Source organism: Tribolium madens, unplaced genomic scaffold (assembly GCF_015345945.1).
Source record: "Tribolium madens isolate multiple individuals breed KSU strain unplaced genomic scaffold, Tmad_KSU_1.1 Scaffold_20;HRSCAF=117;Tcas5.2_LG4, whole genome shotgun sequence".
Lineage (NCBI taxonomy): Eukaryota > Metazoa > Arthropoda > Insecta > Coleoptera > Tenebrionidae > Tribolium > Tribolium madens.
In genome coordinates, this window is record NW_025400985.1 from 8,240,576 (window position 1) to 8,266,368 (window position 25,793).

At 37.0% G+C, this 25,793-nt stretch overlaps 4 protein-coding genes across 6 annotated transcripts; 3 read left to right on the plus strand and 1 right to left on the minus strand.

The window, feature by feature from the left end:
- Positions 1-25: 25 nt before the first annotated feature.
- Positions 26-575, plus strand: LOC123005244 (zinc finger protein 593 homolog). Its single transcript, XM_044398914.1, has 2 exons — positions 26-204; positions 264-575. Exons 1-2 carry the CDS (start codon positions 115-117, stop codon positions 573-575), a joined length of 402 nt encoding a protein of 133 aa, XP_044254849.1. The 5' UTR covers positions 26-114.
- Positions 575-1,906, plus strand: LOC123005239 (serine--tRNA synthetase-like protein Slimp). Its single transcript, XM_044398907.1, has one exon. It carries the CDS (start codon positions 575-577, stop codon positions 1,883-1,885), a length of 1,311 nt encoding a protein of 436 aa, XP_044254842.1. The 3' UTR covers positions 1,886-1,906.
- Positions 1,841-25,202, minus strand: LOC123005236 (dynein axonemal heavy chain 1-like). Of its 3 annotated transcripts, none has more exons than XM_044398897.1 (38): positions 24,911-25,202; positions 24,744-24,851; positions 22,251-22,414; positions 21,804-22,133; positions 19,836-19,962; positions 19,657-19,789; positions 19,389-19,609; positions 18,699-19,342; positions 17,223-18,647; positions 17,038-17,170; positions 16,762-16,989; positions 16,317-16,637; positions 15,267-16,266; positions 14,934-15,044; positions 14,788-14,879; positions 11,159-11,313; positions 10,797-11,115; positions 10,279-10,492; positions 9,742-10,229; positions 9,529-9,691; positions 9,326-9,486; positions 9,051-9,275; positions 8,759-8,992; positions 8,544-8,706; positions 8,113-8,491; positions 7,961-8,063; positions 7,660-7,909; positions 7,373-7,609; positions 6,243-7,317; positions 5,718-6,180; positions 5,470-5,665; positions 5,130-5,323; positions 4,262-4,416; positions 3,258-4,209; positions 2,940-3,208; positions 2,538-2,764; positions 2,311-2,492; positions 1,841-2,267 (listed from the first exon to the last, which is right to left on the minus strand). In XM_044398897.1, the coding sequence occupies exons 2-38, from the start codon at positions 24,786-24,788 to the stop codon at positions 1,923-1,925; spliced, it is 12,123 nt and encodes a 4,040-aa protein (XP_044254832.1). In that variant the 5' UTR covers positions 24,789-24,851; positions 24,911-25,202; the 3' UTR covers positions 1,841-1,922. The 3 variants fall into 3 exon arrangements, with proteins under 3 accessions (XP_044254832.1, XP_044254831.1, XP_044254833.1); XM_044398896.1 differs by having other exon boundaries at positions 24,904-25,202; XM_044398898.1 differs by lacking the exons at positions 1,841-2,267; positions 2,311-2,492; positions 2,538-2,764; ... (1 more) ...; positions 3,258-4,209; positions 5,130-5,323 and having other exon boundaries at positions 4,268-4,416; positions 24,904-25,202.
- LOC123005242 (thyrotropin-releasing hormone receptor) lies at positions 11,737-14,675 on the plus strand. Its single transcript, XM_044398912.1, has 5 exons — positions 11,737-12,516; positions 13,711-13,828; positions 14,156-14,261; positions 14,315-14,539; positions 14,592-14,675. Coding segments are annotated over exons 1-5 (1,230 nt in total). The 3' UTR covers positions 14,593-14,675.
- Positions 25,203-25,793: the final 591 nt, after the last annotated feature.

Genomic DNA, 25,793 nt, shown 5'->3' on the forward strand with positions numbered 1-25,793 from the left:
TTTGTTTGAAATTTCCGCGCAAAATTGACATTCTTTTTGACACATCGCGCAACCTTGATCACTTCCAGGGTGCCAAAAAGTGTTTATTTAATTTTGCAACGAATTTATTTTTAAATGGTGTATAAACGCAAAAAGTACCATTACGGCGATACGCACTTGAAAAAAAAGTGGCGTACGAAACGACGAACAAAGGATTTGGATCAGGTAACGTCTTAGTAGTCCTAACCTCGAAAAAAGCTCACGTGTTCGCTGAATTCGTACAGATTGATGAAGACATCAAGCCCGAAAATGCCGAAAAATTGGTGAATCAAGAAGTAGACTACGATAAGCCTGGCACTGCTCAATTTTATTGCGTTCATTGTGCGCGTTATTTCATTGATAACCACGCTCTGCACGAACACTTCAGAACCAAAGTCCACAAACGCAGACTGAAAGCCCTAGAGTTGGAGCCCTACACGATAGAAGAATCCGAACGAGCCGCCGGATTTGGTAACTGGAAAGCACCGGAGAAACGGAAAATTGAAACGATTGACCCTGAAGTTGTCTCTGAAGCCAAGAAACTGAAAGTTGCATAATGGCAAAACTAATGCAAGTGCTTTCAAAAACTGTGCGCCGATTTTCGTCGGCTTTGTATGTAACAGGTGATAAAGCTCAAAGTCATTTTGTAGTCCTCACGCCTTATATTGATTTTGATGAAATAATTAAAAATAAAAATGATTTACTTAAAAGTATACAAGCGCGTAAGTTAAAGATTGATTTAGATAAAATTGAGCGCCGTTGGAATTTTTTTAAGATGATTGATGATCACAGAACTGTCCTTGAATTCACTAAAACTGAAATACATAATTTAATAAATAAACTAAAACAAGAGGGGGAAGAACAAAATAAGAGTGATATCGAGAAATTATTAGTTCATGTTAAATTAGTAAAAGACGACCTAAAAAACGTGAAAGAATATAGTTACGGCCTTGAAGAGAATGCTAATTTGGGTGTTTTATCCTTACCCAATTTATTACACCATAAAACACCTCTTGATTCTCATACAATTATCCATGAATTTTTAGAGCAACCCAAACCGATTTCAGAAAATCACATTCAAATTGGTAAATCCCTCAATTTAATTGAATACACAAACCCGACTCTATGTTATCTAAAATCAGACGCCGCTCTTTTCGAATTTGCTATAACAAATTATTTCCAGATAACCTTACTAAATCAAGGATTCACCCAATTTTCAAACGCTGATTTTGCTCGTAGTCTCGTTGTCGAGGGTTGCGGGACCGATTATTTGGACAAAAATAAAATTTTTACTTTGGATGGTTCAAACAACGAGATAAATCGGCTACATGTGGTCGGGGGCGCCTCGTTGTACTCTTTCATGGCATATTTCGCCAAACACTCAATACAATCCACTCTCCTACCTCTGAAATTTTTTACATTGGGGCGCAAATACAGTCCTGGAAGTGGCCCCGATTTATTAAATTTAAGTCAAAATACGGTCGGGCAAATTTTTGTAGCTACTAGTGATAATAGCAATGAAATTTTTGACATACTGATAGAACAAATTCGTGAAATTTATGAACCTTTAAATTATCATTTGCGCTTAGTTTACGCTCCCGCTGCTAGTTTAAAAGTAGGTGAAAGTTTGAAAGTTTCAATAGAAATGTTTTCGAATTATTCAGGAAAGTATGTAGAAATTGGTTATTTGTCATTGTATGGTGATTACATAAGTAAACGACTTCTCTTTACTCACGGTAAAGAGAGGACGTTTATTAATGTAATTTCTGGTGAAATTTTAAACGTTCAAAGATTTTTAGCTTGCGCTTTAGAAAACAGTTATAATGAAAAACCTTTGTTACCAAGTTTGTTACAAAAATATATTTAATTAAATAAAAAAAACTTAAAATAAAAATTCTTTTCATTTAGTAATCCAGTGCACAGATTAGTGCTACTCCTCTTTTGATCCAATGCGCTTCCGATTTTTTGCTCGGCACTTCAATCGCTAAAACATAATTTGTCGAGTGTCCTGTAGTCGACAAAACCCCAGCTCTAGTCAAAGTCTTGTAAACCGGACACACATATCTCCCTTCCGGTTTAACATGATTTTCCTCTGGTAGTAACCAAACCACCGGCATTTCAGTATACAATTCTTTAGGGTGCGATTCATCTAAAGTCTGTAACGAACTATTCCATCTAGCACCCTCCAGAAACAGCCCCCATATACAACACCCATCATCCGGCCGCCTTACTGGAGCATTCTCGAGAACCTACGACTCGGATTACGCAATTCCAAAACGCATCAATACACACCTCAAACGAAAAATTAATCGTATCGATTGACACAACATATTTTCGAGCGAAATTCTGCAAAGTCGCAGTGAGGAAAGCTTGAGGGAAGTAGAAACCCGAAATCCAGAAAACGGCAGGAATGCCTTGCTCGACCCACGTGTTTAAAAACTTGACACGGGCGTCTAAATCCGCAACCCAAGCGCCTGGAATTTAGGGGTTGAATGTATTTTTTAGTTTTTATCAGGTACCTAAAGGTTTGAGTGAAGGGTAGGCTTTACTAGACCATAGGGCTGGTACGATGTTGCTAAATAAACTAGTCGCCATTTTATCAAGTGCTTCGGACATTACAACAAGGCCTTTGATGGCCTTAAGAAGGTCTTTGAGGCTGCTTTCGATTGCTTTGAGAAGGCGGTTAAAGCGAATTCCTTCTTGAATTAAAACTGTGTTTAATGATTCCTCATACAGGACCGGATATCTACATCATAATAAGGGTGGTTTAGAGAATAGAAATTTTTGTGAAGGTGGTGTTTAAAGGACGAGGACATTGAACATATCAGGTTATCTTTATTTTTTGTATTCTAAATCAGAAAATAGATTAATATAATGGTTCTTTATCCTTCGTCTATTAAAGGCCAACCCTGAATGCCTACTTCACGGAAATCGCTTCCAAATCGAATGGTCTCGGCAAATGATTAAGTATGGAAGCTGCCGTTTGTGCAATAATTTCCTCTTCACTCGCAGCTGCACCTCCGACTTGTCTCGGCTGCAGCGTCAGCAGAGTTGATAAGCAACTATAAGTTTGTGCTTGTGCAAATGAGATGTCAGCATTAGGATGCATTCCGAACAGTTCCGGATCATCGTTAATCGGAAAGTGTTTGATATAGTCCAAGTAATCATAATACGAAGTCTCTGCAGGCATCTACAATTTTTTTCTACAACAAAATACTAATATTGTCAACGCAAAATACTTGGTGGTAAAATCCGAGTGCGTCAAAGACGTAATCCCCATTGACCACTTCCGGCTTATAATAATCGGCCAAAATATTCATCAGACACCTCCTATCCCAATCATCGGTTACTCTTCCCCCGTAATTGATATGACCTGCCGTGTAGGTTAAAACTTTGAAAGGAATGTCGACGTACTCCCACAGGAACATCCTAAGCTGTGAGATGCAAATTTTCAAATCACCGTCTGTAAATTCATAAGGGATATTGAATCCCAATGGTCCAAATTTGCGTCGTTCGAGCAAAACGCCGTGAAAGAGACTCAACGAAAACAACAACCATTTAAAATTAAAATTTTTCGGGCCTTCGCCGTGCAGGATATCGATCAAATCAGACACCTGATTCGTGTAAGCACGCATGATGTTGGCTTTAATCCCCGCCGGAGGTTCAATGGTCATCTTACTCCCGTTTTGTAAGATAGAGACTGGGAAGTGCGGCGACGGTGTCGACGTCAACCAAATTCTGAAATCGCGATGCACAATTTCTGGCGAGATATTCTCTACTAGACGTTCCAAACGTGGCATCCAACTAGGGGCCAGGTGACAATTCTGGAAGAAAATCCACGACCCGAGTTCGGTTCCATTGTGTAGCATTTTCTCAGCAATCGGTCCTTGGCCTTGACCCAACGAAATCGAAAACATCCTCTTGGCGAATTTCATCTTGTCTGCAAACTTGTAGAGATCTGCGGCCGGATCCGTTCCGGTGGATAGGACGAAAATCAAAGGCGTTGTAGGACCGGAGTCTTTGAACACGACTGATAAATCCGTGGTCTGTGGCTCGATAAATCTCTGACCCATTTTGGACGAAATAAAGTCTTGCATGGCGTTTGTCACTTTGTCGGGACGTAAACACTTCAAAACTAATAGCTTTTGAAACTCGGAGAATGACTTTTCGAACTCTTCAGGTAAAGGTTTTCTATTTCGAGAGAATTGAGTATGGGGCGGATTGTATCAATACTAGGACAAACCTGTGTGGATCTGCAGACTCAAATATGACGCGATAATCTTCTTTGTATTGATCAAAAGTATCGACGAATTGGATGTAATTTGGAAGGACGCGCATTGCGAGGATTTCCTTCCACGCTTTGCCTGAGAGCCAATCAGGCGCGGGGTTTGGATCTTCCTGTTTATAGAAAAATAAAAATTAAGATGAAAGAATTTTTATTTTGTCACATTTTCTAAAAAAAAACTAAATGAAGCAGCAAATTTTCTTATTACATAGTCCCAATTGCATGGTAAAACAAGGGCTGGACGTTTGCTCGAATCTAAATTTGGATTCGAATTTGACACATACAAAACTCGGATAAAAAAGAATATCCCGAAATATCCGGTACCGAATGTAGTAATTAATATTCAGATCTTAACAAGATTCACTGATTATAGATCTACTGTAAATTGGTGTGATACTTTTTTCAACAAAATATATTCTTTTTAAATTTGCCTCCACTTTGACTCTCTAATAATAATAAGTAGACATATTAAAGAACGCGACGTTATCATATGCGATGTCTTAAAAGGCAATTAGATCAAATTTTGACTTTTAAAATGAAGACATTACCAAACGTCACAACAATCCTTAAATCGGTTAAAGTAATTTTTTTTATAATAATATGTACTAACTACGTCGCAACGGCGTTTTTTGAGGTGGAAATAGGTCAGAAATATTTGATTTCTGTTTAAAGAAAAATCTTTGTTACAACTGAACCCTATAGTGACAAATTTTAGCCAGAAAATTCCTTTGCATACGGAAAAAACATTGTGAAAAGTGGCAATGGCTGTGGCACGAGATATAGAGAACTATTTGCCATAAAAAATTATTAGAAGGGGATAGGATACCGAAAGAGGGGTGCTTCCTGCCAAAAAGTGGTGCCATTCATGTCCGTCGATTTTCCCTTTGTCCATTAATATCCTTGCACACATCAAAAACGCAAAATGTAATTTGTGTTTTTCAAACAAACTGCGACAAACATTACTATACAAACTGAACGTAAAGAAGTCGTTAATTATCACAACTCTTTCTTCAATATTTTCTAAAACAAACCAAAAATTAGATCATTTCTTTAAACCGAAAACTGTTGGTTTGAAACGTAGATACGCGTGTGTAAATAAAAGCCATCAATATTTCAATGTTTACACATAGAGAGAAGTTTCAATAACTCATAACTAATATACCCACCGGTTCGTTCCGTATCAGCCATACTTGCTATAAAAATACCGACGAACCACTCCAACGAGTATTGATACATAGGGTCGACGTTTGATAAATCGGACAAACAGAAGAATAATATCTGTGCCCTATTTGCCACTGGAATGTACAGGGCACGTGTATTGTCGATGTCGATTTGTGTTATTTCTGCGGCGACCACTTTATTCTGTACACAAAAGACAATTTAATTTGCAGTTCCTCTCTTATCCTTGCCATACTTTAATATCGTCGCTCTTAACTTTCGATGCTTCGAGTGTTATTATAAAATCTAAATCATCCAAAGGTGAACCTTCCAACGAACTCAACTTATACAAAATCCTATCTTCGATTTCTTTCAATTCCTGTTTCATCTGTGTACTCCCGACAATCAACTGACTTCTCTGGTCCTCCAAGTCGGGACGTTCCTGCATTACAACCAAAGCCAGTAACTGGTCTTGCAAGCCACTCGGGACCAGAGTAAAGTTCACCAAAAGAACCTTAACTGAAACTTCAGGAGTATAATGGGGATTTGGTAATTTCGTAGTCATGTATAAGTGGAAATCGTCATCGTAAGGCACTACGACTTCACCCAACTTCAACATCCAGGTTCCTGCCTGTTTAAACTTTTGTCTAAGCAAAACAGGATCCAGAGACGGATCTAAATCTGTTCCGATTCCTTCGATCAAAACTGGTTTACCAAACCTATAATAAAAGGTTTAGTGTAACCAAAACGTAAAAAAAAGAAAAAAAAAGATATAGCCCACCTAACCGCTGACTCTAAAGTACGCAACAGCTCCTTATCGGCCATCTTACACACCGCCAACCCTTGAGCCCTTTCCATATTCTTCACCCATTTGTTGGCTTGGCCTTGAGGATCTATAAACAAAGGCCAACGTTTCGAATTTGAAACAAGAACAGCATTCTCCGTTGAGAAATAATCCCTCGGTAGGCCGTCCAACTGCCATGCACGTATTTGGACCGGTTCGGCTAACACCGAAACCGGATTAGGATCAACCGAACAGGGAATTTTCTGTTCCCTTATCGCTTTTAACCATTCGGACAACAACCCTCGTCGGTATTTATCCGTAAACGGGGTGAGATAAGCCACAGCTCCGGCACTCAATAGGATGTCTCCCGTGACGTTGACAACACTCGCTTCAATACTTGAAATGGTGTTCAACCAGCGAACTCTCTCGTCAGATAATCCGTTGATTAAGCGAACTGCTCGACTCATCCGTTCTAAACAAATTTGGATACTCGCTTCTTTCTCCTCTTTGAATGCAATTTTTGCCCCTAATTTTTCTTGTAACAACCGTAAATTATTCATAACCGCTTGCATTTTAGCTTTGGCCTCGGCTAAAGCCGCTTCAGTTTTGGCTAACTCGGCTTTCGCCTGTGCCAAAGCGGCTTTCTTTGGCGCTACTCGCCTATTTACAAAGTAGTATTTGTACATCGCGTGGACCCACATACAAAGCGACTTGCACGCTTTCGAAACTTTCGCCACTTTTGCCGGCTGAAATTGTGGATTCGATACGTAATTTTTTAACTTGTCGATCATTTCTTCGGTGATTGATTCTTTATCAAAGTTCATTAACGAGGCTAAAAACACGCCCGGATCAGCGAGCATGTTGCGCCCCGGTTCCCAGTAGTCTAAAACTTTTTCTCCAGGCATTCTTCCGGGTAATTTCGCCGGTTTGATGTTTTTAATGATGCAAATCGATTCAATGACATATACTACCCCTGCCGGCGGACGCTTCATCGATCGCACTTCAGAAATATCATTTTTATTAAGCGATTTCAAACTAGCCTCAGCCGCTAACAGATCCGGCATTGCCTCATCTGCGGATTGATTGAATTATTTTTAAACCAAAGTGTCGTAATTAAAACATGTAACCTAAATCTCGTTGAGCGTCGTCGGCGATTGTTTGGGTTTCGAGAGCTTTTTTAGCCGCCTCGAGCTCTTCTTTTTCAACGATTTCTTTCGTCTCTTCGGCCACGATTTGGTCTTTAGCGATTTCGGCGATCATTATTTCGGCGTCTTGTTTCGCGGCTTCCAACGCCGGCTTCATTTCTTCGAGGCTGGCCTGGAGGATTTTTACTTCTTCTGCAGTGCTTTTGAGCTTATCCAACCCTTGTAATAATTAAAATAAATTAAAGTAAAACATTAAAAAATTTGTTTACCGGTCGACAATCTCGTGATGCCTTCCGATAAAGCTCCCCTTTTTTTCAACATGAGATCAGTATAGCTCGACAAAAGTTCGAGATACGACGTTGGTGTGACATAATTATGTCTTGACAGCTCTTGCTTGTAAAGTATGCTCGCATCGACGACACTCGCATGCATAAATTGACACACCATAACGATTCCATGAAGGACTTCTTCTTCCACGTTCAATTCTGCCATGTCATCCAAAAATTGAAACGCTACCGACTTTTCAAAACTTCAAAAATAAATATTTCGCTCTAGTTCTACGACATATACCTGAAGGGCAGAATCCGGCCATTCGCTAAACCAGTCGATTGTACAACAATTGACTAAAGCCGGAAACTGGCGCAGTCTAGCCCGGAAAATATCACCGATCGGACTACAACAAAAGTTAATCGCTTTGACTACTTGCTTTATTCAAAACCGACCTCATTGTAACAACTGTGTGCAAATTCGACCTAACAACTTTCTGATAAGTGGCAAATAGATTTGATTTTGTCGCCACGAGACCCATTTCTTGTACCACACCTCTCATTTCTTGGAAAATCTTATCCAATTCGTCCGGTTGATAAATATTAGGGACGTCTCCAGAATTTAGCACATTATTCAAGTCTTCTAGAAATGACTCGGATTTAATTTGTGTGTCTGAGAAAAGAAAAACAGTTTCGCGTCTTTGAAGACCGGCTTTAAGCATAAGTCCTTTGATGTCCTCGCGCCATTCAAACATGCCGTAAGTTTTGTGAATTTCAATCTGGAAACAAACGTACTCCGCCATAAAGGTCGCCAGTCTCGTCAGACTCTGTCTGCCTAGATAAAACTTGATTAACTTAAACGGAAATTGGCAAAAGACGCTCATTACCGGATCCGCCTACACCCAATAGAAGTGCATTGCCTAGTGGCTGACGAATGATCCTCGAAATGCGACAAACGTGCGAAATTGCATCAAGGAATAGGACTAACTTCATCGGACGAGTGCTCTGGTCGTTATACTCGTTCAAATAATAATCAAGGACGTTCGATAACTAAAATAACCCTCAAAATCACAAATAATCCATTGCAATTCATGAAACGTACTCTCGTTGGGTCAGTGATTTGTTCATACTCGCGATAATCAGTCGTAGGATCGATAAAATCAGCGAAAAACAACATTTGTGTCCCAAGAGCCGAAGCAGGATCAACATCGTAGTCACTCTCGATTTTACTTTTGAGCAAATTTGCAAACCAGTTTCTGTCGTCGTCGTTCACTAATCTATCTTGGAAAATGCGACAACATTCGTGGTACCACAAACGCACCAATAAATTTATATCCTTTATTTGGTGACAGAAAATACGACATCATTTACAAATCTTATTAACTTATACTTACTGTCATTTTTTCCGGATTAAACATTAACAACCCTTGAAAAACTTTACTCAAATCTCGCAAATTAAAGGTATAGTGTGTTTTTGCGGGCGTAGGAAGCAACTCTTTTAAAATCGTGCTATAAACACTGAGTGTTGCTTCTAAAATCGGTTCGTAATATTCTCCCAGAGAATACTCTTCCGGAATTCGGTCCATCCAAAATTTAAAAATCGTTCCGAAAATTTTCCTCTATGACAGTTTCATTAATTCTAACCCACAAAAATCTGGGTTAAACCAACTTTACTATCATCCTCCATTTCGATGAAGGCCAAATAATGGAAATGTCTTAATAATCTAGCCGTGACCGGGTTTCTGCCTCCTTCAGGGGGTCCCATTGCGACGCAAAAATTTGTATCGATGATTGTACGAAAGTCGCCGATGTTTTTCCGGTCGTACCAGCCTAAAACTGGAGTAAACATATGTTTACAAGTTTACAGGTTACCTCCGAAATCCATCCATTGTCGAATTAGTTCAATGGGGGGTTGGGCACCGTACACTTCTAAAGCCGGCATGTTAAAATCATCGATAAAAAATATCTGACGTTTTAGGACCGGAGGACCGAACACGCCTTTTCTGCGTCGATCCAGTTTCGAATCGAGCAAATCCTGAATAATAGAGACTAGGACTTGCCATAATTTTGAATTCCCTTTAATACCTGAGTCTGATTGGCTGAAGTTCTCGCTGAGAAACTCATAAAATCGCAAATAAACTTCTTGTGCATACTTCGACTTAACTTTCCGACAACTGTGAGAGATTTTCCCGTTCCCGTGGGGCCCACGCATAACACATTATCGTAATTGTTCAAAACTATTTCTAACATTTTCGCGTTTCGGACATTATCCATAGTCGGAACTTCCATATCAGAATATTTCATGTCGACAGTAATTTTAAATTCTTCCACATTATCCATCCAACTATACCATTGAGGTGGGATGGGTTGCCCATCTTCTGTAGGGTCAGTAAACCCACCATCGTGCAATCTATAATCGTACACTAGACCATTTCGGGGAAAATAAGGCTCATTTCGTTCCTCAGACATTTTTTCTCGAAGCCAGTGGTCAAAAAAGACACGACTCCGATTATCACAAGTACAACCGACGCTCCAAATCATGGAAAAAATAACCCAAGGGGCCAAAAGCCCGGCTAGAAATTAAAATTTGATTGGATTTTGGCAATTTTTAGAATGTAATACGAATCAAGGCTAAAAATTGCGGTCCTGGTGGTGGTTTATTATCACGCCCGGATAACGGCAAAAGCCAGTAATCCATCAAACGTAAAAATTTATACAAAAGAGCCGAATCCACTGAAGTCAAAATCTCTCTAAGACGATTACGTACCAGTTCAATTCCTGGCACTACATAAGTATAAATTAATTCTTTGAATTTTTCCGCATACGGTGCTGCCAACTAAAAATATAAAAAAATGTTATTGATTTGTAATTTTTCTGAATTTGTCATTTGTAAAACTATCTGCCTGAATCATATCATAAAACAGCCGGCAGGATTTCGTTACCTATAAGCAATCGACGAACTCTTATAGAAACGGAATTATCTAACAAGGACAGCTCGAAATTAATTTTTTTCTCTCTTTATATAGAACCCTATACCAAATTTCTTCCACCTGTAATTGCTTTTTTATTTCAACATCAAGCGCCCACGTGTTGCTTTACGACTTCAAGCAGGGAAAAAATGAATTAAAAACGTGACCCACCTTCGGGAGTCGTTTCAACCAACAGTTGATAAACGGCGCTAATCCCAAAACTCCCGGCTCAAGGTAAACCATCCCACATCGAGAGACAGTCGCCGGAGAAGCCACAGCTAGATCTGCAACTTCAAACATCATCGTCATTGTATCTCGCAGTTTAATAATTTCGCCACTGCTTAAACACAGTTTTTTGTTATCGTCGAGGACAGTGTTCATGTTTTCGATCCAGACGGCATCCACGGGACCGTCGAAAACGTACCAACGCTTGTCTTTGTTTTCCGCAGCCACTCCTATGCGGACCAAACAGGGAAGAATCCCGTCGGTCCTGTGCAAAGTTAATTGAGTTTTAACCACTTGAGAGAAAATACCATTCGTGGGTCTGCAAATCAAATTCACCGTATAGTTGCCCCATTGTGATGGATTTGGGGTTCATGACATAGGTGTGGACGGGGCGAAATGGTTGGCCGCTGGGTTGGGGTTGGCCCTCGAGCGCCGTCATCGCAGCTTTTAACACTTCATAACACTAAACAAAGTCATTATTTTAGTTTGGATTTACCAATTGTTGTGAATAGTTTCAAAAATTTGAAAACGCAAAATTTGATTTCTCAAAATTTTCAGGTATTTTTTGTATAAAATACCAAAAAGATTCAACATTTTGGAAAGTTAGAGACTCTTAGTTCATTTTTATTTTAAAATCGAAAGTGGAATTTTGTATTATTTTTTAATATAAACCGTAGGACATTCGGTATATTATTGCACATAAAAAAGTGTAAAGTATTTTGTTTAATAAAGTTTTAGTCTTTTGACCACTACAATTTAGCTTAATATATATAAAACAATCCAATCGAGTGAAAAATCAGAAGTCCTGTTGCAATAACGCGTGCGTGTTTCGTGTAAATCAACGCTGGCTATAAGACACTTCAGTACGCGTCGCGACGTCCTCACGATGCGTCGCTTGAACCAAATCTTCGCGAACTTCTCGGAGGAGTTTCTTATCAATTCCACCGATTTAGACCCTGGTGGCTACTACTGCGACCCTTTCCATTCCTATCTCAAACTTCTCCATACTTACTACATTCCCATCATAATCGCTGTCGGCTTCGTCGGCAACTTCCTCTCTTGCGTGGTCTTCTTGAGCACTCACTTAAAAATGCGTAGTTCTAGCTATTATTTGGCCGCTTTGGCCATCGCCGATTTTGGCTTCTTGTGCGTAGTTTTAGTGGTGCATTGCAGCTTTAATAACGTTTTTGAAATATACAATTCGGACGGATGGTGTCAATTTTTCGTTTACTTGAGCTCTGTATGTGCTTCTTTAAGTGTTTGGCTTATCGTAGCCTTCACCGTCGAGAGGTTCATTGCCGTACAATATCCTTTGCAAAGGCCACATATTTGTACTGTTTCGAGGGCCAAAACTGTCGTTATCAGTTTGACGGCTGTTGCTATGTTATCTCAACTATATCTCTTTTGGATAGCTGGTGTTATCAATAATCACGACGGAAAGCATCCCGAATGTGAAATGAAGCCGGCATACTTTGAATTCATGAAAGTGATCAATTTTGTCGATACTATGGCGACTCTAATTGTTCCTTTTGTACTGATAGTCACTATGAATACGATGATTGCGAGAAATCTTTTCCTGTTCCGGAGAAGACTCCAGGCTAGTTCCATTGACGAGTATCTAGACACTGATACTGATAAAACCGAACTTCAGCACTCAAACGTTCAGGTACTTAATTTAATAAAATATAATTGTTATAAGTTTCAGCGCCACTAACGTATCGATCCAAGCTTTATAAAGCCTTTATTTCCGTAAACCATTCAGTGACAACCCTTCACGATTAAAAAAAAAACGCCTTTCTATATACTGATTGATTAATTATTCCCTATACCTACACCTCTGGAACACTGAAAAATATACGACGGAATTTGCGTTTCAATTGAAATATCAACCAAAAGAAAATTAATGAATGGCAGTTTTACATAAATCTTCCATAGAAAGGTATTTTTCCGAAATAACGTCATTAACGGTATTTATTTGTAGTCATATCAAATTTACGATGGCGACAATGAGGGGCGGACTAGCGTTGGATTTATAGTTTTATCAAATTATATACTCATCAAAAAAAAACAGTTATGTTTTAATCCAGTCGCGAAATTAAACTTAATATTGGGGTAAGGACCGGATTACTTAATTAACAATTAAATTTAACTTGAATGCTAACATTACATGCCTTGTGCTTTGATGAACTCCCGTTTTTCCTAAAACGATTGATTTAAAACTATTGTTTACTACCTACAAATCTAAGTTAGAACAATTTTGTGATATAAATATTTGCCTTTAAATCTGTTGTTGACATCCTTAAGGAGGAAAAGTGTAAACAAACAATGACGATGATACGAGCCATGAAAACTCGTTGCTAAAATTGATCGAATGTTAAAAGGCGCAGATATTACTTATATTTAAAATTATGAGACCGAGCCAAGTAAGATAATTTATGTTAACAAATTTATTAATTCTTGTTGGAAAGTACCGAAAATGGGAAAGCAGCTGCTGTTTCTCAAGCGAGTTGAATTTATTCTGTTGTTGGACAAGGATTGTTTATAGACAATTAAATTCACGAATAATGTTTTCTTTTTGAATATTCTGGTGAAATTTACTCGATTCGTATGTTGTCTAATCTACGGTCTATGATATAACTTTTTATTGTTTGCACTTTTAATTTGTTTGATTAATTTAAGTATGTGACACGATGATCTGTATATCAATTTCTGTATTAGATTAACCACCAATTTCCTTAATAGAAACTCTAGAATTTAACATTCCGTCGAGAATTTAACATCCGACGTTAAGCAATAATTTATAGATTAAAAATCTGTCAGATTCGAGTTTTTTAAAAAACGAACTGGAATTTGTTTCTAGAGTGGCTGTTCCAATAGACGTCAAGGCTCCCAGCAATCTCACGTTTCCCAAAAATCGAATCCTTCAAGATCAAGTAAAAAATACAACAACAACCAACTAGAAAGATGTCCGTGCATACGTAAGTTTCAAAATTATTTGTCTATTTTTTTATATTTATTCTTAAATGTATAAATAATTTGTACAGTACATTTTAAGAATCGTTCAGTTTTTGTCAAAATTTTGTCAATATTTTCCCACAAAAAAAAATTCGCTGAAATTTCGTGATTTTGTTTGTGTCGATCACCGTTTCAAAGCGCAACGTAATTGAAAGGAGCATGTGGGACGTTATTTTCTAATGACTTCAAAGTGTAATTATTGTTTAGTAAGGTTCCTACTTCCAAAACTGTTTTAATGATGCGGTTTGAAGGTAGCACACCAAAGTTGCAATAATGAGAATTTCTTCTAGATATAAAAATGTCAGCGAGAAACATTGCTTCAACGCGAAGCCAACAAAACATTACAAAAATGCTTCTCCTAATATCGTCCGTCTTCATTGCACTGAATTTTCCAAGGTAATTAAACCAAAGTTCATACTAGAAAATAATTAAAAAAAACATTATTATAGTTATGTGACTCGTCTCTCTGTGTATTTTGTCTTCACCCTTCAGCAAAAAAACCCTCCTGAAACCTTATACTGTATTCAGCAGTTCGCCATGTTGCTTTATTATACCAACTTTAGCATAAACTTTTTACTTTACGCAATGTGCGGCGTGACATTTCGTCGTTGTCTCTGGCAACTCCTTCGGAATAATTTAAAACGGTTAGCTAGCACTCCTTTCCATAACAAGTGGTAAGAAAATCCACCTTGTTTTATTAAAACTTAATTAATTTGATTTTTTTAGATCATGCTGAGCGAGAAACAGAGGGTCCACTGACATTTTTTATTTATTTATTTGAACTTGTTGTTTAATGTCCTCGATGTTGAAATAAACGATTTAAAAATGACGTCTCATTACTCATCGACTTTACGACTGTCTATATGAGGTAAACTCGCATAAATAACGAAAATAATCGTCATTTCTTTCGATTTTGCCCTACCTTTGTTTTCCCGGACGCCGTCGGTCCCACCAGCATTAATCCATGTCGGACTATCGTAGTTTCGTATAATTGAATCACTTTCCGGACAAATTCTGGAATCTTAATTAACAGCATCTGCTCGACCTTTACCACCCTACAAAGCTTACCGTTCACGTCTTCTAATCCCATCTTGATACAAGACGCACGAATCGATTCCTCCAACACGCCGTAATCGACCGGCTCCTCCACCATTTTTGGAAACAGATCAGATACTATTCCTATAACAATTTATTGAAAGCAATATGCGACAAAAAAGCACAACGTTTGGACAAACATCAACACATTTAAAGTAAACTTTACATAAGCATGTAAAAAATTCAGTTTTAAACCTCATTTTCAACACCATCAAATATGTACCTCTTATTGAATATGCGATTTTTATGATAAATGTTACGAAAGGTTTTAATGTCGGCAAATTTACATAAAATTAATTAACGTACCATTAAACAATTTAAGGTCGTCCTTCAAAAACTTGGGAACGTTCACATCCCGCAACGCTCTCAACACAATCTGACTTTCGTTCATTTCTGGTTTCTCTCGTTTCAAATTCCCAGCAACTGCTATCACAGTTTTGACAGCTCTCATTCCGAAATCGTAATGATCCTGTGTGCTCAATTGTTCCGAACTCAATTTAAAAGTTGTGGTTATTTTATTTGCCAACAACTTCGCATTACTAAATCCAAACGAAAACAGAGAAATTTCAGAAATTAAGCTATAATCCGGGACCATCATTGAAACAGGTCGGAAAAGTGCTTTCAAATTATCGGGTAGTTCGGTTCGGCCGGCATAACCAGGATTCATTGTTATAAAAACAGCGCAAGATTCCTTTAATTTGATTTCAGACCCTTCGAAAATAAAGACATCAAGACGAGCTTGTTGCGCTTTTTGAATAGTCGTGATTTGTTGAGCTACCACTGATAAGACTTCAATATCAATTCGATTAAACTCATCGAAACACGCCCAAGCGCCGGAACTGGCCAATCCTTTGAAAAACTTGCCCATAGCCATGAAATCTAATTGGTCTGAACAGTTAAATACGACACATTGCAAAGCCATTGCTTTGGCTAAATCTTTGGTGGTTTCCGTTTTTCCAGTACCGGCCGGACCAGCCGGAGCACCTCCGAATTTCAAATGGAGAGCTCCTGTCAAGGTCAAGTAACACCGATCGGTTAAAGGGGTTATAACCAAACGACCGCTGTTGCCCAAATATTCGTAACCATATTGAAATTCTGCATTCACTGCTCGAACCTTAAGGTCGGGATCCACCCAATAATATCTCAATTGACTTATCCAATCAAAATCATTCACGTTTGTGATATTCAAGTCGACCAATTTTTGTGTTACGTCACGTGCGTGTACTTCAATTACAATCAAAGCTGAAAGAATTTCTCGATGCAGGAACGACAAAGAACCTTTGACCAAACCGCGAAGCGCATCCAACTAAAATGACAAATGAAATTCGTCCAAAGTGAAATACCTAAATTAATTACATTAGTAAAAACGACATTCTCCAGAAAATCATTCAGGGTATTTTCCCCAATTCCGTGTTCCACGCCGGCAGTCCAAAAAGTTTGACTTCCTGCTATGACCACTTGTCCTGGCCATTCGAGCACCCACTGGTCTCTCGGTTTATCATTGATTTCTTTTAATGAATCTCCAAGGATCGTCCGTATTGTATTTCTCATACTTGATTCCACTAGAAGTAACCAATTTTCTACGTTTGCAGTGGGGTAGAGAGTGGGGGTGAGACTAACGCATTCATCTTCGGCCGAAAACATCTGAGTGATGCACAGATCTGTCTCGAATTGAAGCTAAAAAGTGGGTCAAAATAATGATATTGGACAAGACGAATATGTCGCAAGGCTCATAAATTGGAAACGTGTCGTGAATGAAATCGGAAACTTTTATTTAATCAAACGCTTATATTAGACTTACCCTCGCAATGTTTTCAAAGCATTTACGCAAATGAGGTTGCACGGCCAAAGGATTCTTGGCGTGCGACAAAATCTCTAACAATTCGTCGTCACTCAAGAAGTACAATCGAGGGAATACCATTCGTTTAGTTTCTAAATAATCCGCAAGTCCCTTTTGGACTATATCTAGAATGTGGTTGGCGTCTTTAAGACTCTCGTACAATTTTCGGTCAGCGCAATATTTCAAAATCTACAATTGATTAATACATTCCTTCGAAATCGTAAACCGAAATGTTACATATGGATTATCGCGAGCTCCTCTCATAATGCGGCGCCAGGTCCGTTCCATCGAACCGTATTTTTTACTTTCTGCCGGAAGTTGTATTCTGATATCTTCACTTGTTAGGATAGGTTCTAAATACATCCACTGTCTAGAGTAAACAGCATTAACCCCAAAATTATTAATTATTGGTAAAAAAATACTTTTGCACATCCATCCATTCCTCGATGACATCTGAAGTAATCTTAAGATTTTCCTCCCACTGGTCAATCATTTGCTCGAACGGTCCCTTGAACGGACTAAAACTGACCTGTTGAGTCAATACCAGGTGATCATCGAGCATCTGTTGCGTCTCTTCGGGAATTTTCATAATATACGTCCCTGTATCTTTATAAGGAGTTAGCTCCATTGTGCAATTCTCCCACTCGTTCATCATTTTTTGTAATGTCTGCTCGACTGTATACTCCTTACTTGCTTCATCAGCGATTCCTACTAATCTCTCGGTATATTCTGCCACGCCCAGGTCAAGGCAATCCTTAAACGTAGTCGCAGGAGTCCAAATTAAGTTAATATCCGTCTCTTCTTTAAATTTATCCCAATGTCTTTGCCTCATCCCCGGATTTCTCAAACTTAACAAAAGGGGAATCAAGGGTTTGAACTCTTCGATCTGCCTTTTCACCTCTAGTGCTACTTGTTGGACTGCCTCAATTTCGGCGAAAACTCGAACCGATTTGACTATAGTTTTGTACATATCTGTAACTAATCTTTCTATTGCTTCGCTGTCAATGTTGACAAGGGGATTGTCCATCCACATTTCATATGCTCTCAACCAATCCGAAGCCGTAATCCAGAGTGTTTTATAGGGCTCGAACTCTTTGATCAATTTTAAAAGATTATCAAACGGAACAACGGGAATGTTAAAGAGTTTTTGTCTCTGATTCAAAAGCTGTCCTTGTTCTTGTGCCTCTTTCAAGGCCTTCCACAGTCGACGCATATCGACGGCGATTTCGTGAGTTCGAGAAAAATCCTTCTCTTTGGCCATTTTGACAACTTGTGCGGTAAAACCTTCAATTTTCTCTTGAAGGTTATATTCGTCGTTCAGTTGAATCTTGTAGAACTTCTCCTCTTCTTCTTTGAGATACTGTTCAGTTTGTTCGACCTGTTTTGAAAGTTTATAAGACCAACCGACAGCTTCCCATTTATTTTCAAAATCTTCTTGAGGTAGAGCATACCAAAAGTGCTCCAAAACATCATATTCAATTACATATCGTCGAACCAAATCTTCTTGAGTTCGGACCAACATCGGTATGGTCTCCATCCATTCCCGTATCTCGAAAACATTTTCGATATTATCCGGTTTTTCATTCAATTTCTCACTTATTCTGTTGTATTCTGCGAGAACATCCAGTATACAATTTTTCATTCTTTGACAAAACATATCCAAAAGTTTAGTTGCAAGCTCTTGGCGTTTACTAATCAAAAAGTGTCTCAATTGCTCGATTGTGACGAAAAACGGACCTATGATTATAGTCGTCGGTAAAGTAGCCTCCAAATTAGCTTTCATTCTCAAATGAAAGGAAACTTCTTCCTTAACTTCGGAAGCCGTGTGTTGGTCATTTTTAAACTGTCTAAAAAAATTGTTTGAGTATTACCTATCCCTCACAAACTATAAAAATTACTCGACGTAGTCTTTGACATCGAGGGTAAAAAGCTCAATGTAAATGTCAAACTCTTTGGCAAATGCTCTTAAAGGTATTAGTGCCTTCTTGTAAGCCAAAAGAAATCTCTCCCTGACACTAACTACCTCTTCTGCCAATAAACCAATAGATGATAACATCAAATCATGAGGAAAGTTTAAATTCTTTAATAGAAACGGATGCACCTGCTTGATTTTGTGCGTAAAAGTCAGTGCCGTGTCGTACAATCTAAGCAAAACTTTCTCAAATTGTTCCAAATGCGTTGAGTAGAAAGCAGAATTCTCGTCCATCTTTAATTGTAAAATGAAAATTGCCGAAGCTCTTGACACGAAAGGGCTATCAATCAGGTTGGACCCCCACACGAAATCATCTTCAACTCCGAGACACGGCAAGCAAGGAGTTTCAACCAGATCGATAAACACTTCGATGGAATGGAGAACAAGGATTCTCAAAGTGTACTGCATCCGATATTTAACCAATTCCATAAACCTTTTTAACTTGGAAACCTCGTATACTTCGTAATTGTAAACGCTGATATCGAACCAACCTTTACCCACGTCACCTAAACACATTCTTATATTATAAACAACCGTTTCGACCCACTGTCCTTGCATATGTTTGATGACCTGTAAAAAATGTAACTAAATTTGTTCTTCTCGGAAATGCTTTTACATTATTAGTGCACTGAGATTGCACCGTGTCAAACTCCTCAAGTGTGATATGTTTGATTCCGTAACTTTTAGTAAATAGGGACATTTGCTCGATTTTTAAACATTCTCCAACTACTAAAAACATGGCTCGATACGTCTCAGGAGTCACGTAAATGTTCATCCATTTAAAATATTCACACATTCCCGAAAACGATTTCATCCCAGTTTTGAATTTAGGAACAACTATAAAAAATAATGTAACAAATGTAAAAAACAAGCGCAAACACAACTTCTAAGAGTTTCATCCCATCCTTTGGCTGTCATTTCGACATAAGGCTTTAATCTCGCGTCTTTCTCAGCATCTCTTCTGAACTGAAGATCGCAATGTGTTTGCTGATAAGAGAATTGCACTTGTTTGACGAGCTAAAACTCTTTTTTAAATATTGAGTAAAGGTGATATCAAACGAACCTTCGACCATGAAGCCGCTTCTTTCATAAAATTGTTTCTAGTCGCAGAATAATAAATCCTGTCTATTAAATCGTCATCCAATTCAGGTATGTCGACAAGAAGCATTGTATTTAAATAGAATTTATATCTAAAACAGGAACCTTAAACCCGGCGCATCCACCATTTTAGTAAAATTACTTAATTTTTAGTCATCCCTATGTAAAAGTAGATGACAAGTAAAAATTGTGTTGTTTTCTACTTTTTTATTACTATAATAAACAAATTTTTATTAAAACTGATTCACCTATCAAAAATAAAGTGCACTAATAATTGATTATTATTATTAACTAATTTTAATTTACTTTAATTGAATTGTAATGTATAATGCACATGTATAAAATAGTAAACTACATTTTGCGTTTATTACAATCTTCCCTAATAATAGGGAGTTACCGCACATCCAAAAACAATAAAAAATCACGTGACAAGTTTTCGTGTATAGATTCTATGGTGTATAGCTGTATCAGAAATTGACAAAAATATTAAAAAAAAAAAAAAAGTGAAAAAAAAATTCTATCACAATGTAAATTTAACCAATTAAAGGGTCTCTCAGGATGTTAACCTTGAACATTAATTTACATAAGTACTTCAACCACACTACTTAAATGTCATGTTCGACTGAATTTGTCAATTTAACATTGACAGTAACATTATTATTGTCGTCGTTGAAAGTCTTTTTGGTATAATTCGCAAGTATTTTTCGTTTATTGGTTGATTTCTTGCTTTTGTTCTGCGTCTCATTGGTTTCTTTTAATAATACTTTACGATTAAGTAACTTCCATAAAATGAGGCATAAATGCACTTATTAGTGTAAAAATTGAAATAATGAGGGGTCACCGATAAAAATTAGCCCCCCATCATCCTTGATATATTCTACAAAAATGAGGTCAATCTTATAAAAAACCGTTCAAATGCTGTTTTAGTACTTTACATATAATTACTACGTTTCCATGAGGAATTGAATTCGAATTGAAAACGGTACTGAGATTCAATACTGCCATGAAAACCCTTTAAAATGGGTACTGAAATCTATTTGAATCTCAAGGTCGATACGGCAAATTCTAGGATCGTATCGGGATTGAAAGTACGATTTTGTGCATGGAAACAGTATCGTACTGAATCCAACCGTAGATTGCCGGGCTTGTGGCAAAAAGTTGTCGTTGAAAAGCTGTCGTTGTTGTGTAAAGTCATTTTGGTTTCGTTTTTCTTTTTTTTTTCTCAAAAAAAAAGATTTCGAACTACTTCATGGAAACACACACGGACTCAATCCCAATACCATTTTCAATTCGAATTCAATTCCTCATGGAGACGTAGTAAATTACTACGTTTCATAATATGGAAGAAATATTAGAAGTTGCGGTTTTAGTTCAAAAACTTAAAAATGCCAGTGCAATTATTACAATCATTGTCACTAAACGTCACATATGTCACAAAATGTGATTATCGTAACGAAAACAAAGAGCGATAACTTTTAAAGTTATCATAATTTCATACGATACTGAAAACTTTTATCATTCCAATACCAAGGAGGTTAGATGAATATAACGTCCTTGTCCGATACACACGACGCATGGGCATTTTAACATTTTTATGATTTTTATCGTTTTCGTAACCGAAAACCTATCGTATGTTGTGCGGTAACTCCTTAATATTGTAGCGTTTGCAACACAATTTCCTTTAATTAAACTTTACATTCAAGCAGGACGTGATTAAAAACCACTTGCACAAATATTCTATTTATCGAAACGTCAACGTTAATTCTTTACTTTGGCACAAATTAATAATGACTGAAAACCGCCGTTTTTTATTAAAACTTTTGCTTTTTATTTGTTGATAAGTGGCTTAACTCTGCTCTCTCCATTACAAAACACGACTTTATAACTTTTAAGCACGTGTTCGGTAATTTTAATTAAATCACGTTTTTCGTACCTTAAAGTAGCTTCAGTTTCACGTCGTAAATCCACGGCGGCTTTAATTCTCCGCGCGAAAACTGATGGATCTTCAGCTTTAAACATGACATAAATACGGGGTAATTCGAAGGATCTTCGGGTGCCATCAAGAGTCAAAATCTTCCAAAGTTTGGTTTCGGTATTGTAATCCTGAACAGCGACGTTTACCCATTGTCCCAAATTGGCAAAAAGATCGTTGAGGCGGGTGAAGGGTTCCAAGACGTAAGATTCAACAGGTACGAAGGCTTCGCCAGGTAGGGGATTGCGCATACCTTTGACGATTCCCAATTCTAACCAATTTTCCGGTGTTCTGACGAAATAGATATTAATAAAAGATCGGGACAAACGGAGCTTGATTAAAGCGCGACTTTATTTGGATGCTACTGATGAAGTAATTATTTTGTAATTGGATTGTGCGGTGGCAGACCTGCAATCGTATTCCTCGTCGTCAAATAGTTCCAAAGGCAGGTAATTCGTGGTGATGTTAACGTGAGGAACCTTATTGGGGTAGTATTGTTCTAAAAGCTGCACTGAAACCATATGGGTCGGTTCGATCTTCAATTTCTCGAGCAATAATTGAATATTCTTAGCCTAGGAAAGAAGACCGTAAAAGTCCATTTATATTTGAAATACAGTTCTAAAAAAAGATTTTTCCCTTTCATTTCACATTCTGTATGCAAATTTTATACAAGATCATTTGTCGGAATATGCGGAAAGTAATTATTTTCCTCCAACTTGTAAAGAAAATAAAAACTGTTCTTTATTAAATGTCTTCGTTTGATCGGAACACGATACCTACACGGATGATCAGTTTTTCCTTTTGTTGCCTGTACAGTTAAAAAAAAATTCAGTAAGCGGAAAACAAACTTTGTATAAAAATGGAATAAAATGCAGTGTCAAATTTTATTTAAATTAGCAAAATATATCTCAATAAATCATATCTCTTCAAGCCAGAAATGAATTTTAAAGAAAACAAAAAAAATGCTTTAATTAATTAATGGTTTGTTCTCTATTTTCATCCAATTAAAAATAACTTGCATTTGAAATGTTCGCAATCTACACAAAATAAGATACCTTTGTAATTTGAACTTTCTCTTTTATTGAAAAACTATTTTATTCAATACATTTTATTTTGCTGACATTATTTGCTGAATTTGCTGACTTTAACTATTTTATAGTTATTTTTCTACTCCCACATCTAAAACAAGAATTATCATATACAGGGTTATTCATAAATATGAAGCAATATTTGAACCTCAAAAATGACCTATAAAATGATTTCAATTTAAATAATAACTTGTGTCCTATCTCTACTGTTAAGAATTTTACAGCCCTTGGAATGTGGGTATGAAAATTTGTTTTTTTTGTAACGACGAAATATTATATAATTTGGAATAGTTACTACACTAATAATGACTACTATTTTTATTTGAAAGATTGAAAGGGATCATAAAAGGTGTTTGGGCAGGGAGCACGGTTTCAGTGCTTATGCTCCCTCCAGTTGTTTCTTCCTCCACGGTAAGTTGTCACAAATTCCAAATTATGTAAATTTTTTTGTGGTTGTAGAAAAAGTATAGTATGTAACACGTGTATAAACTTCTATAGACATTCGATTTATTAAAGACTCGCTCCTTTGCCCTTCGTTCGTGCTTAATAAAACTCATGTCTAAAGTTTCGTTTATAGCACTAGTTACATAATATACTATTATGGCACAAGTGTGTTATATTACAATAAATAAGTCACGCAAGAGCCCGTGGGGCAAGTAGGGTACTTTTTTTAAATGACTTATTTGTAATAACATACATGTGCCATACAAATCTTTATTCAACATCTCTTAATTGTATTTAATTGTTTAAATAAGTATTGGCGCAGCCATAAAAATGTTGCCCGGTTTTGTGACATCAATTTTGACAATGTAAACCTTCAAATATTTACATTTTCGACAGTTTATTTATGTATCAAGGGAATAAACAACTATTTTAATCCCGAGATCGTACGTTTTCATTCGAGGAATTAACGATTTTTATGCATACAAAACTTTTCTCTTTTGGGAAATGTTTTTTACACCATAAGACACAAATTGGTGATTTTTATCAATAATCATAGATAACCTATTGATTAAAAGATTTTTGTCGAAATATTTTACGTCGAAATTTATTCTTATTTTTTAATTGAAACATATCGAAAAAAATATTACAAGATGAGAAGAATTAATGAATAAATTAACATTTAAAATAAAAATTGCTTGAAATTTTCATCATGAAAAAACTCAATAGGTCGGTACTCTGTATTTCATTTCTTTTTCTAATCAGATACTGTAAAAACACGGGAGTCAACGTAAGAGGTAAGAAACACCTATAGCAGTTAATTAGATTACTATTTTTATCAAAAAGATACTGGATTTTCTTATAAAAACGATTTATTTCTAAATCTGTGTCATTGGCAATGTTTTTCGTTATGTAACTTGGAGGAATAAACATAACAAAATATAAATGGAGCTTTTAAACTTTAGCCACGTAAAAAGAAACACAAATTAGCTATTCTTGTGATGTTGTGAATGTTTTCTTAATCACAGAATTTACGAAATGAAGTCCTATAATAAAAATGTACTTAAGAGCTCCAAAGCCAGTTAAGTTAATTAACTATATTTGTATATCATGTTTATTCTTCGAAGCTCCTTCCTACTGATAGCCCAAACATTTTGCTGTTACAGTAAATAATGTCGTAATTACATAGTCCTTGCCATAATAATGACCTTAATTAACTCGTTTATGAACAAAAGCTTTATAAAGAGCTTTATGGTTAGGGTAAATCGCTCAAACAAAATTACGTAATAACAATAAATCAAGGCAAATTGAATTAAATTGTGTCTCGCTTCCTGGTAAGTATATTTTAAACTGTTTTGAAAACTTTTTAAACCTGGTAAGACCTGCGTAGCCGCTCCGTAGCTACACTCCGGGTCATCTCAAAGGGGTAAACAGTTTGCTGGAGCTGCACTTTCGGTTTGAAAGTATCAACAGAAAATTCCTGAAATATTTTTTTGGCTTATTAGTCTAGACACACAATTTCCAAAAAATACAATTAACTCATCCTCGTCGAACGTCATCCACCTTTCGGCATCTTTTAAGTCGAGTTTTTTTCTCGGTGATTGAAATTTGAAAACTGTTGGGGCGTGTTTTTCGGTTTTGACTTGCCATAAAAAATTTGTTTTTCGGGAACAACCTATCAAACCCTCGGCATCCACGGCGCACCCATAGTCTTCACTCGTTATAATTTCCGAATAATAGCCCCTCGTTGTGACCTTGGGGCATTCTAGCACTGTTTTTCCATCTTTTCCAACTGATTGTCGGTCAATCGACAATTTATCAGATTGATGCATTTTTCTTATTGTCAGTTGATTCAGTTGTTTTGTCAGAGGTGACTAGGTTTTTTTTAATTTACCATCCAATAAAACGTATAAGGATGAAATGTTTTTTTTGTATACGCTCGCGAAAACAGCTGTTTTAGGGACTCATTTGACTCCGGACTCAATAAAAAAAGGTACTCAGTCCCAAAAACCGTTTTTGAGGACTAAAAATTAAAAAATTAGTTACTACGGTAACGAAATTTTTTTAATTAGTAAGAGGTGTGAATTCGTGTTTTGGGAGCCTTAACAAAAAAAATCTTGTATGCACCACGTACACAAAAGGTTTTAGGTGACTCCTCTCATTAAAGGCTCGGCTCCTACGTCGCCTCGTCATTAATTACGATTCGTCCCCTAAAACCCTATTTTGCGTAATTGATACATAAATAACTATTTTTTAATTCATCACGCCGCAATTAACGAAATAAACAAAATACAAGAACAATATTCCCTAAAACATTTTTTTATGTTAAAATTTAGTAAAGTAATTAACGTAATAGATGACGCCTGTTACGTTTCTAGAAAATTCTTACCACGATTCCTACATTATCGACATTGCGACATTT

Coding starts and splice junctions, on each gene's coding strand:
- LOC123005244 (XM_044398914.1), top strand. CDS start 115: ATGGTGTATAAACGCAAAAAGTACCATTACGGCGATACGCACTTGAAA. Junction 205..263: donor GAACAAAGGATTTGGATCAG/GTAACGTCTTAG, acceptor GAATTCGTACAG/ATTGATGAAGACATCAAGCC.
- LOC123005242 (XM_044398912.1), top strand. CDS start 11,737: ATGCGTCGCTTGAACCAAATCTTCGCGAACTTCTCGGAGGAGTTTCTT. Junction 12,517..13,710: donor TTCAGCACTCAAACGTTCAG/GTACTTAATTTA, acceptor ATTTGTTTCTAG/AGTGGCTGTTCCAATAGACG. Junction 13,829..14,155: donor AGAAAGATGTCCGTGCATAC/GTAAGTTTCAAA, acceptor AATTTCTTCTAG/ATATAAAAATGTCAGCGAGA.
- LOC123005236 (XM_044398896.1), bottom strand. CDS start 24,930: ATGACGTTCGACGAGGATGAGTTAATT. Junction 9,692..9,741: donor CTTCAGCCAATCAGACTCAG/GTATTAAAGGGA, acceptor TCTATTATTCAG/GATTTGCTCGATTCGAAACT. Junction 9,487..9,528: donor ACAATGGATGGATTTCGGAG/GTAACCTGTAAA, acceptor CTCCAGTTTTAG/GCTGGTACGACCGGAAAAAC.
- LOC123005239 (XM_044398907.1), top strand. CDS start 575: ATGGCAAAACTAATGCAAGTGCTTTCAAAAACTGTGCGCCGATTTTCG.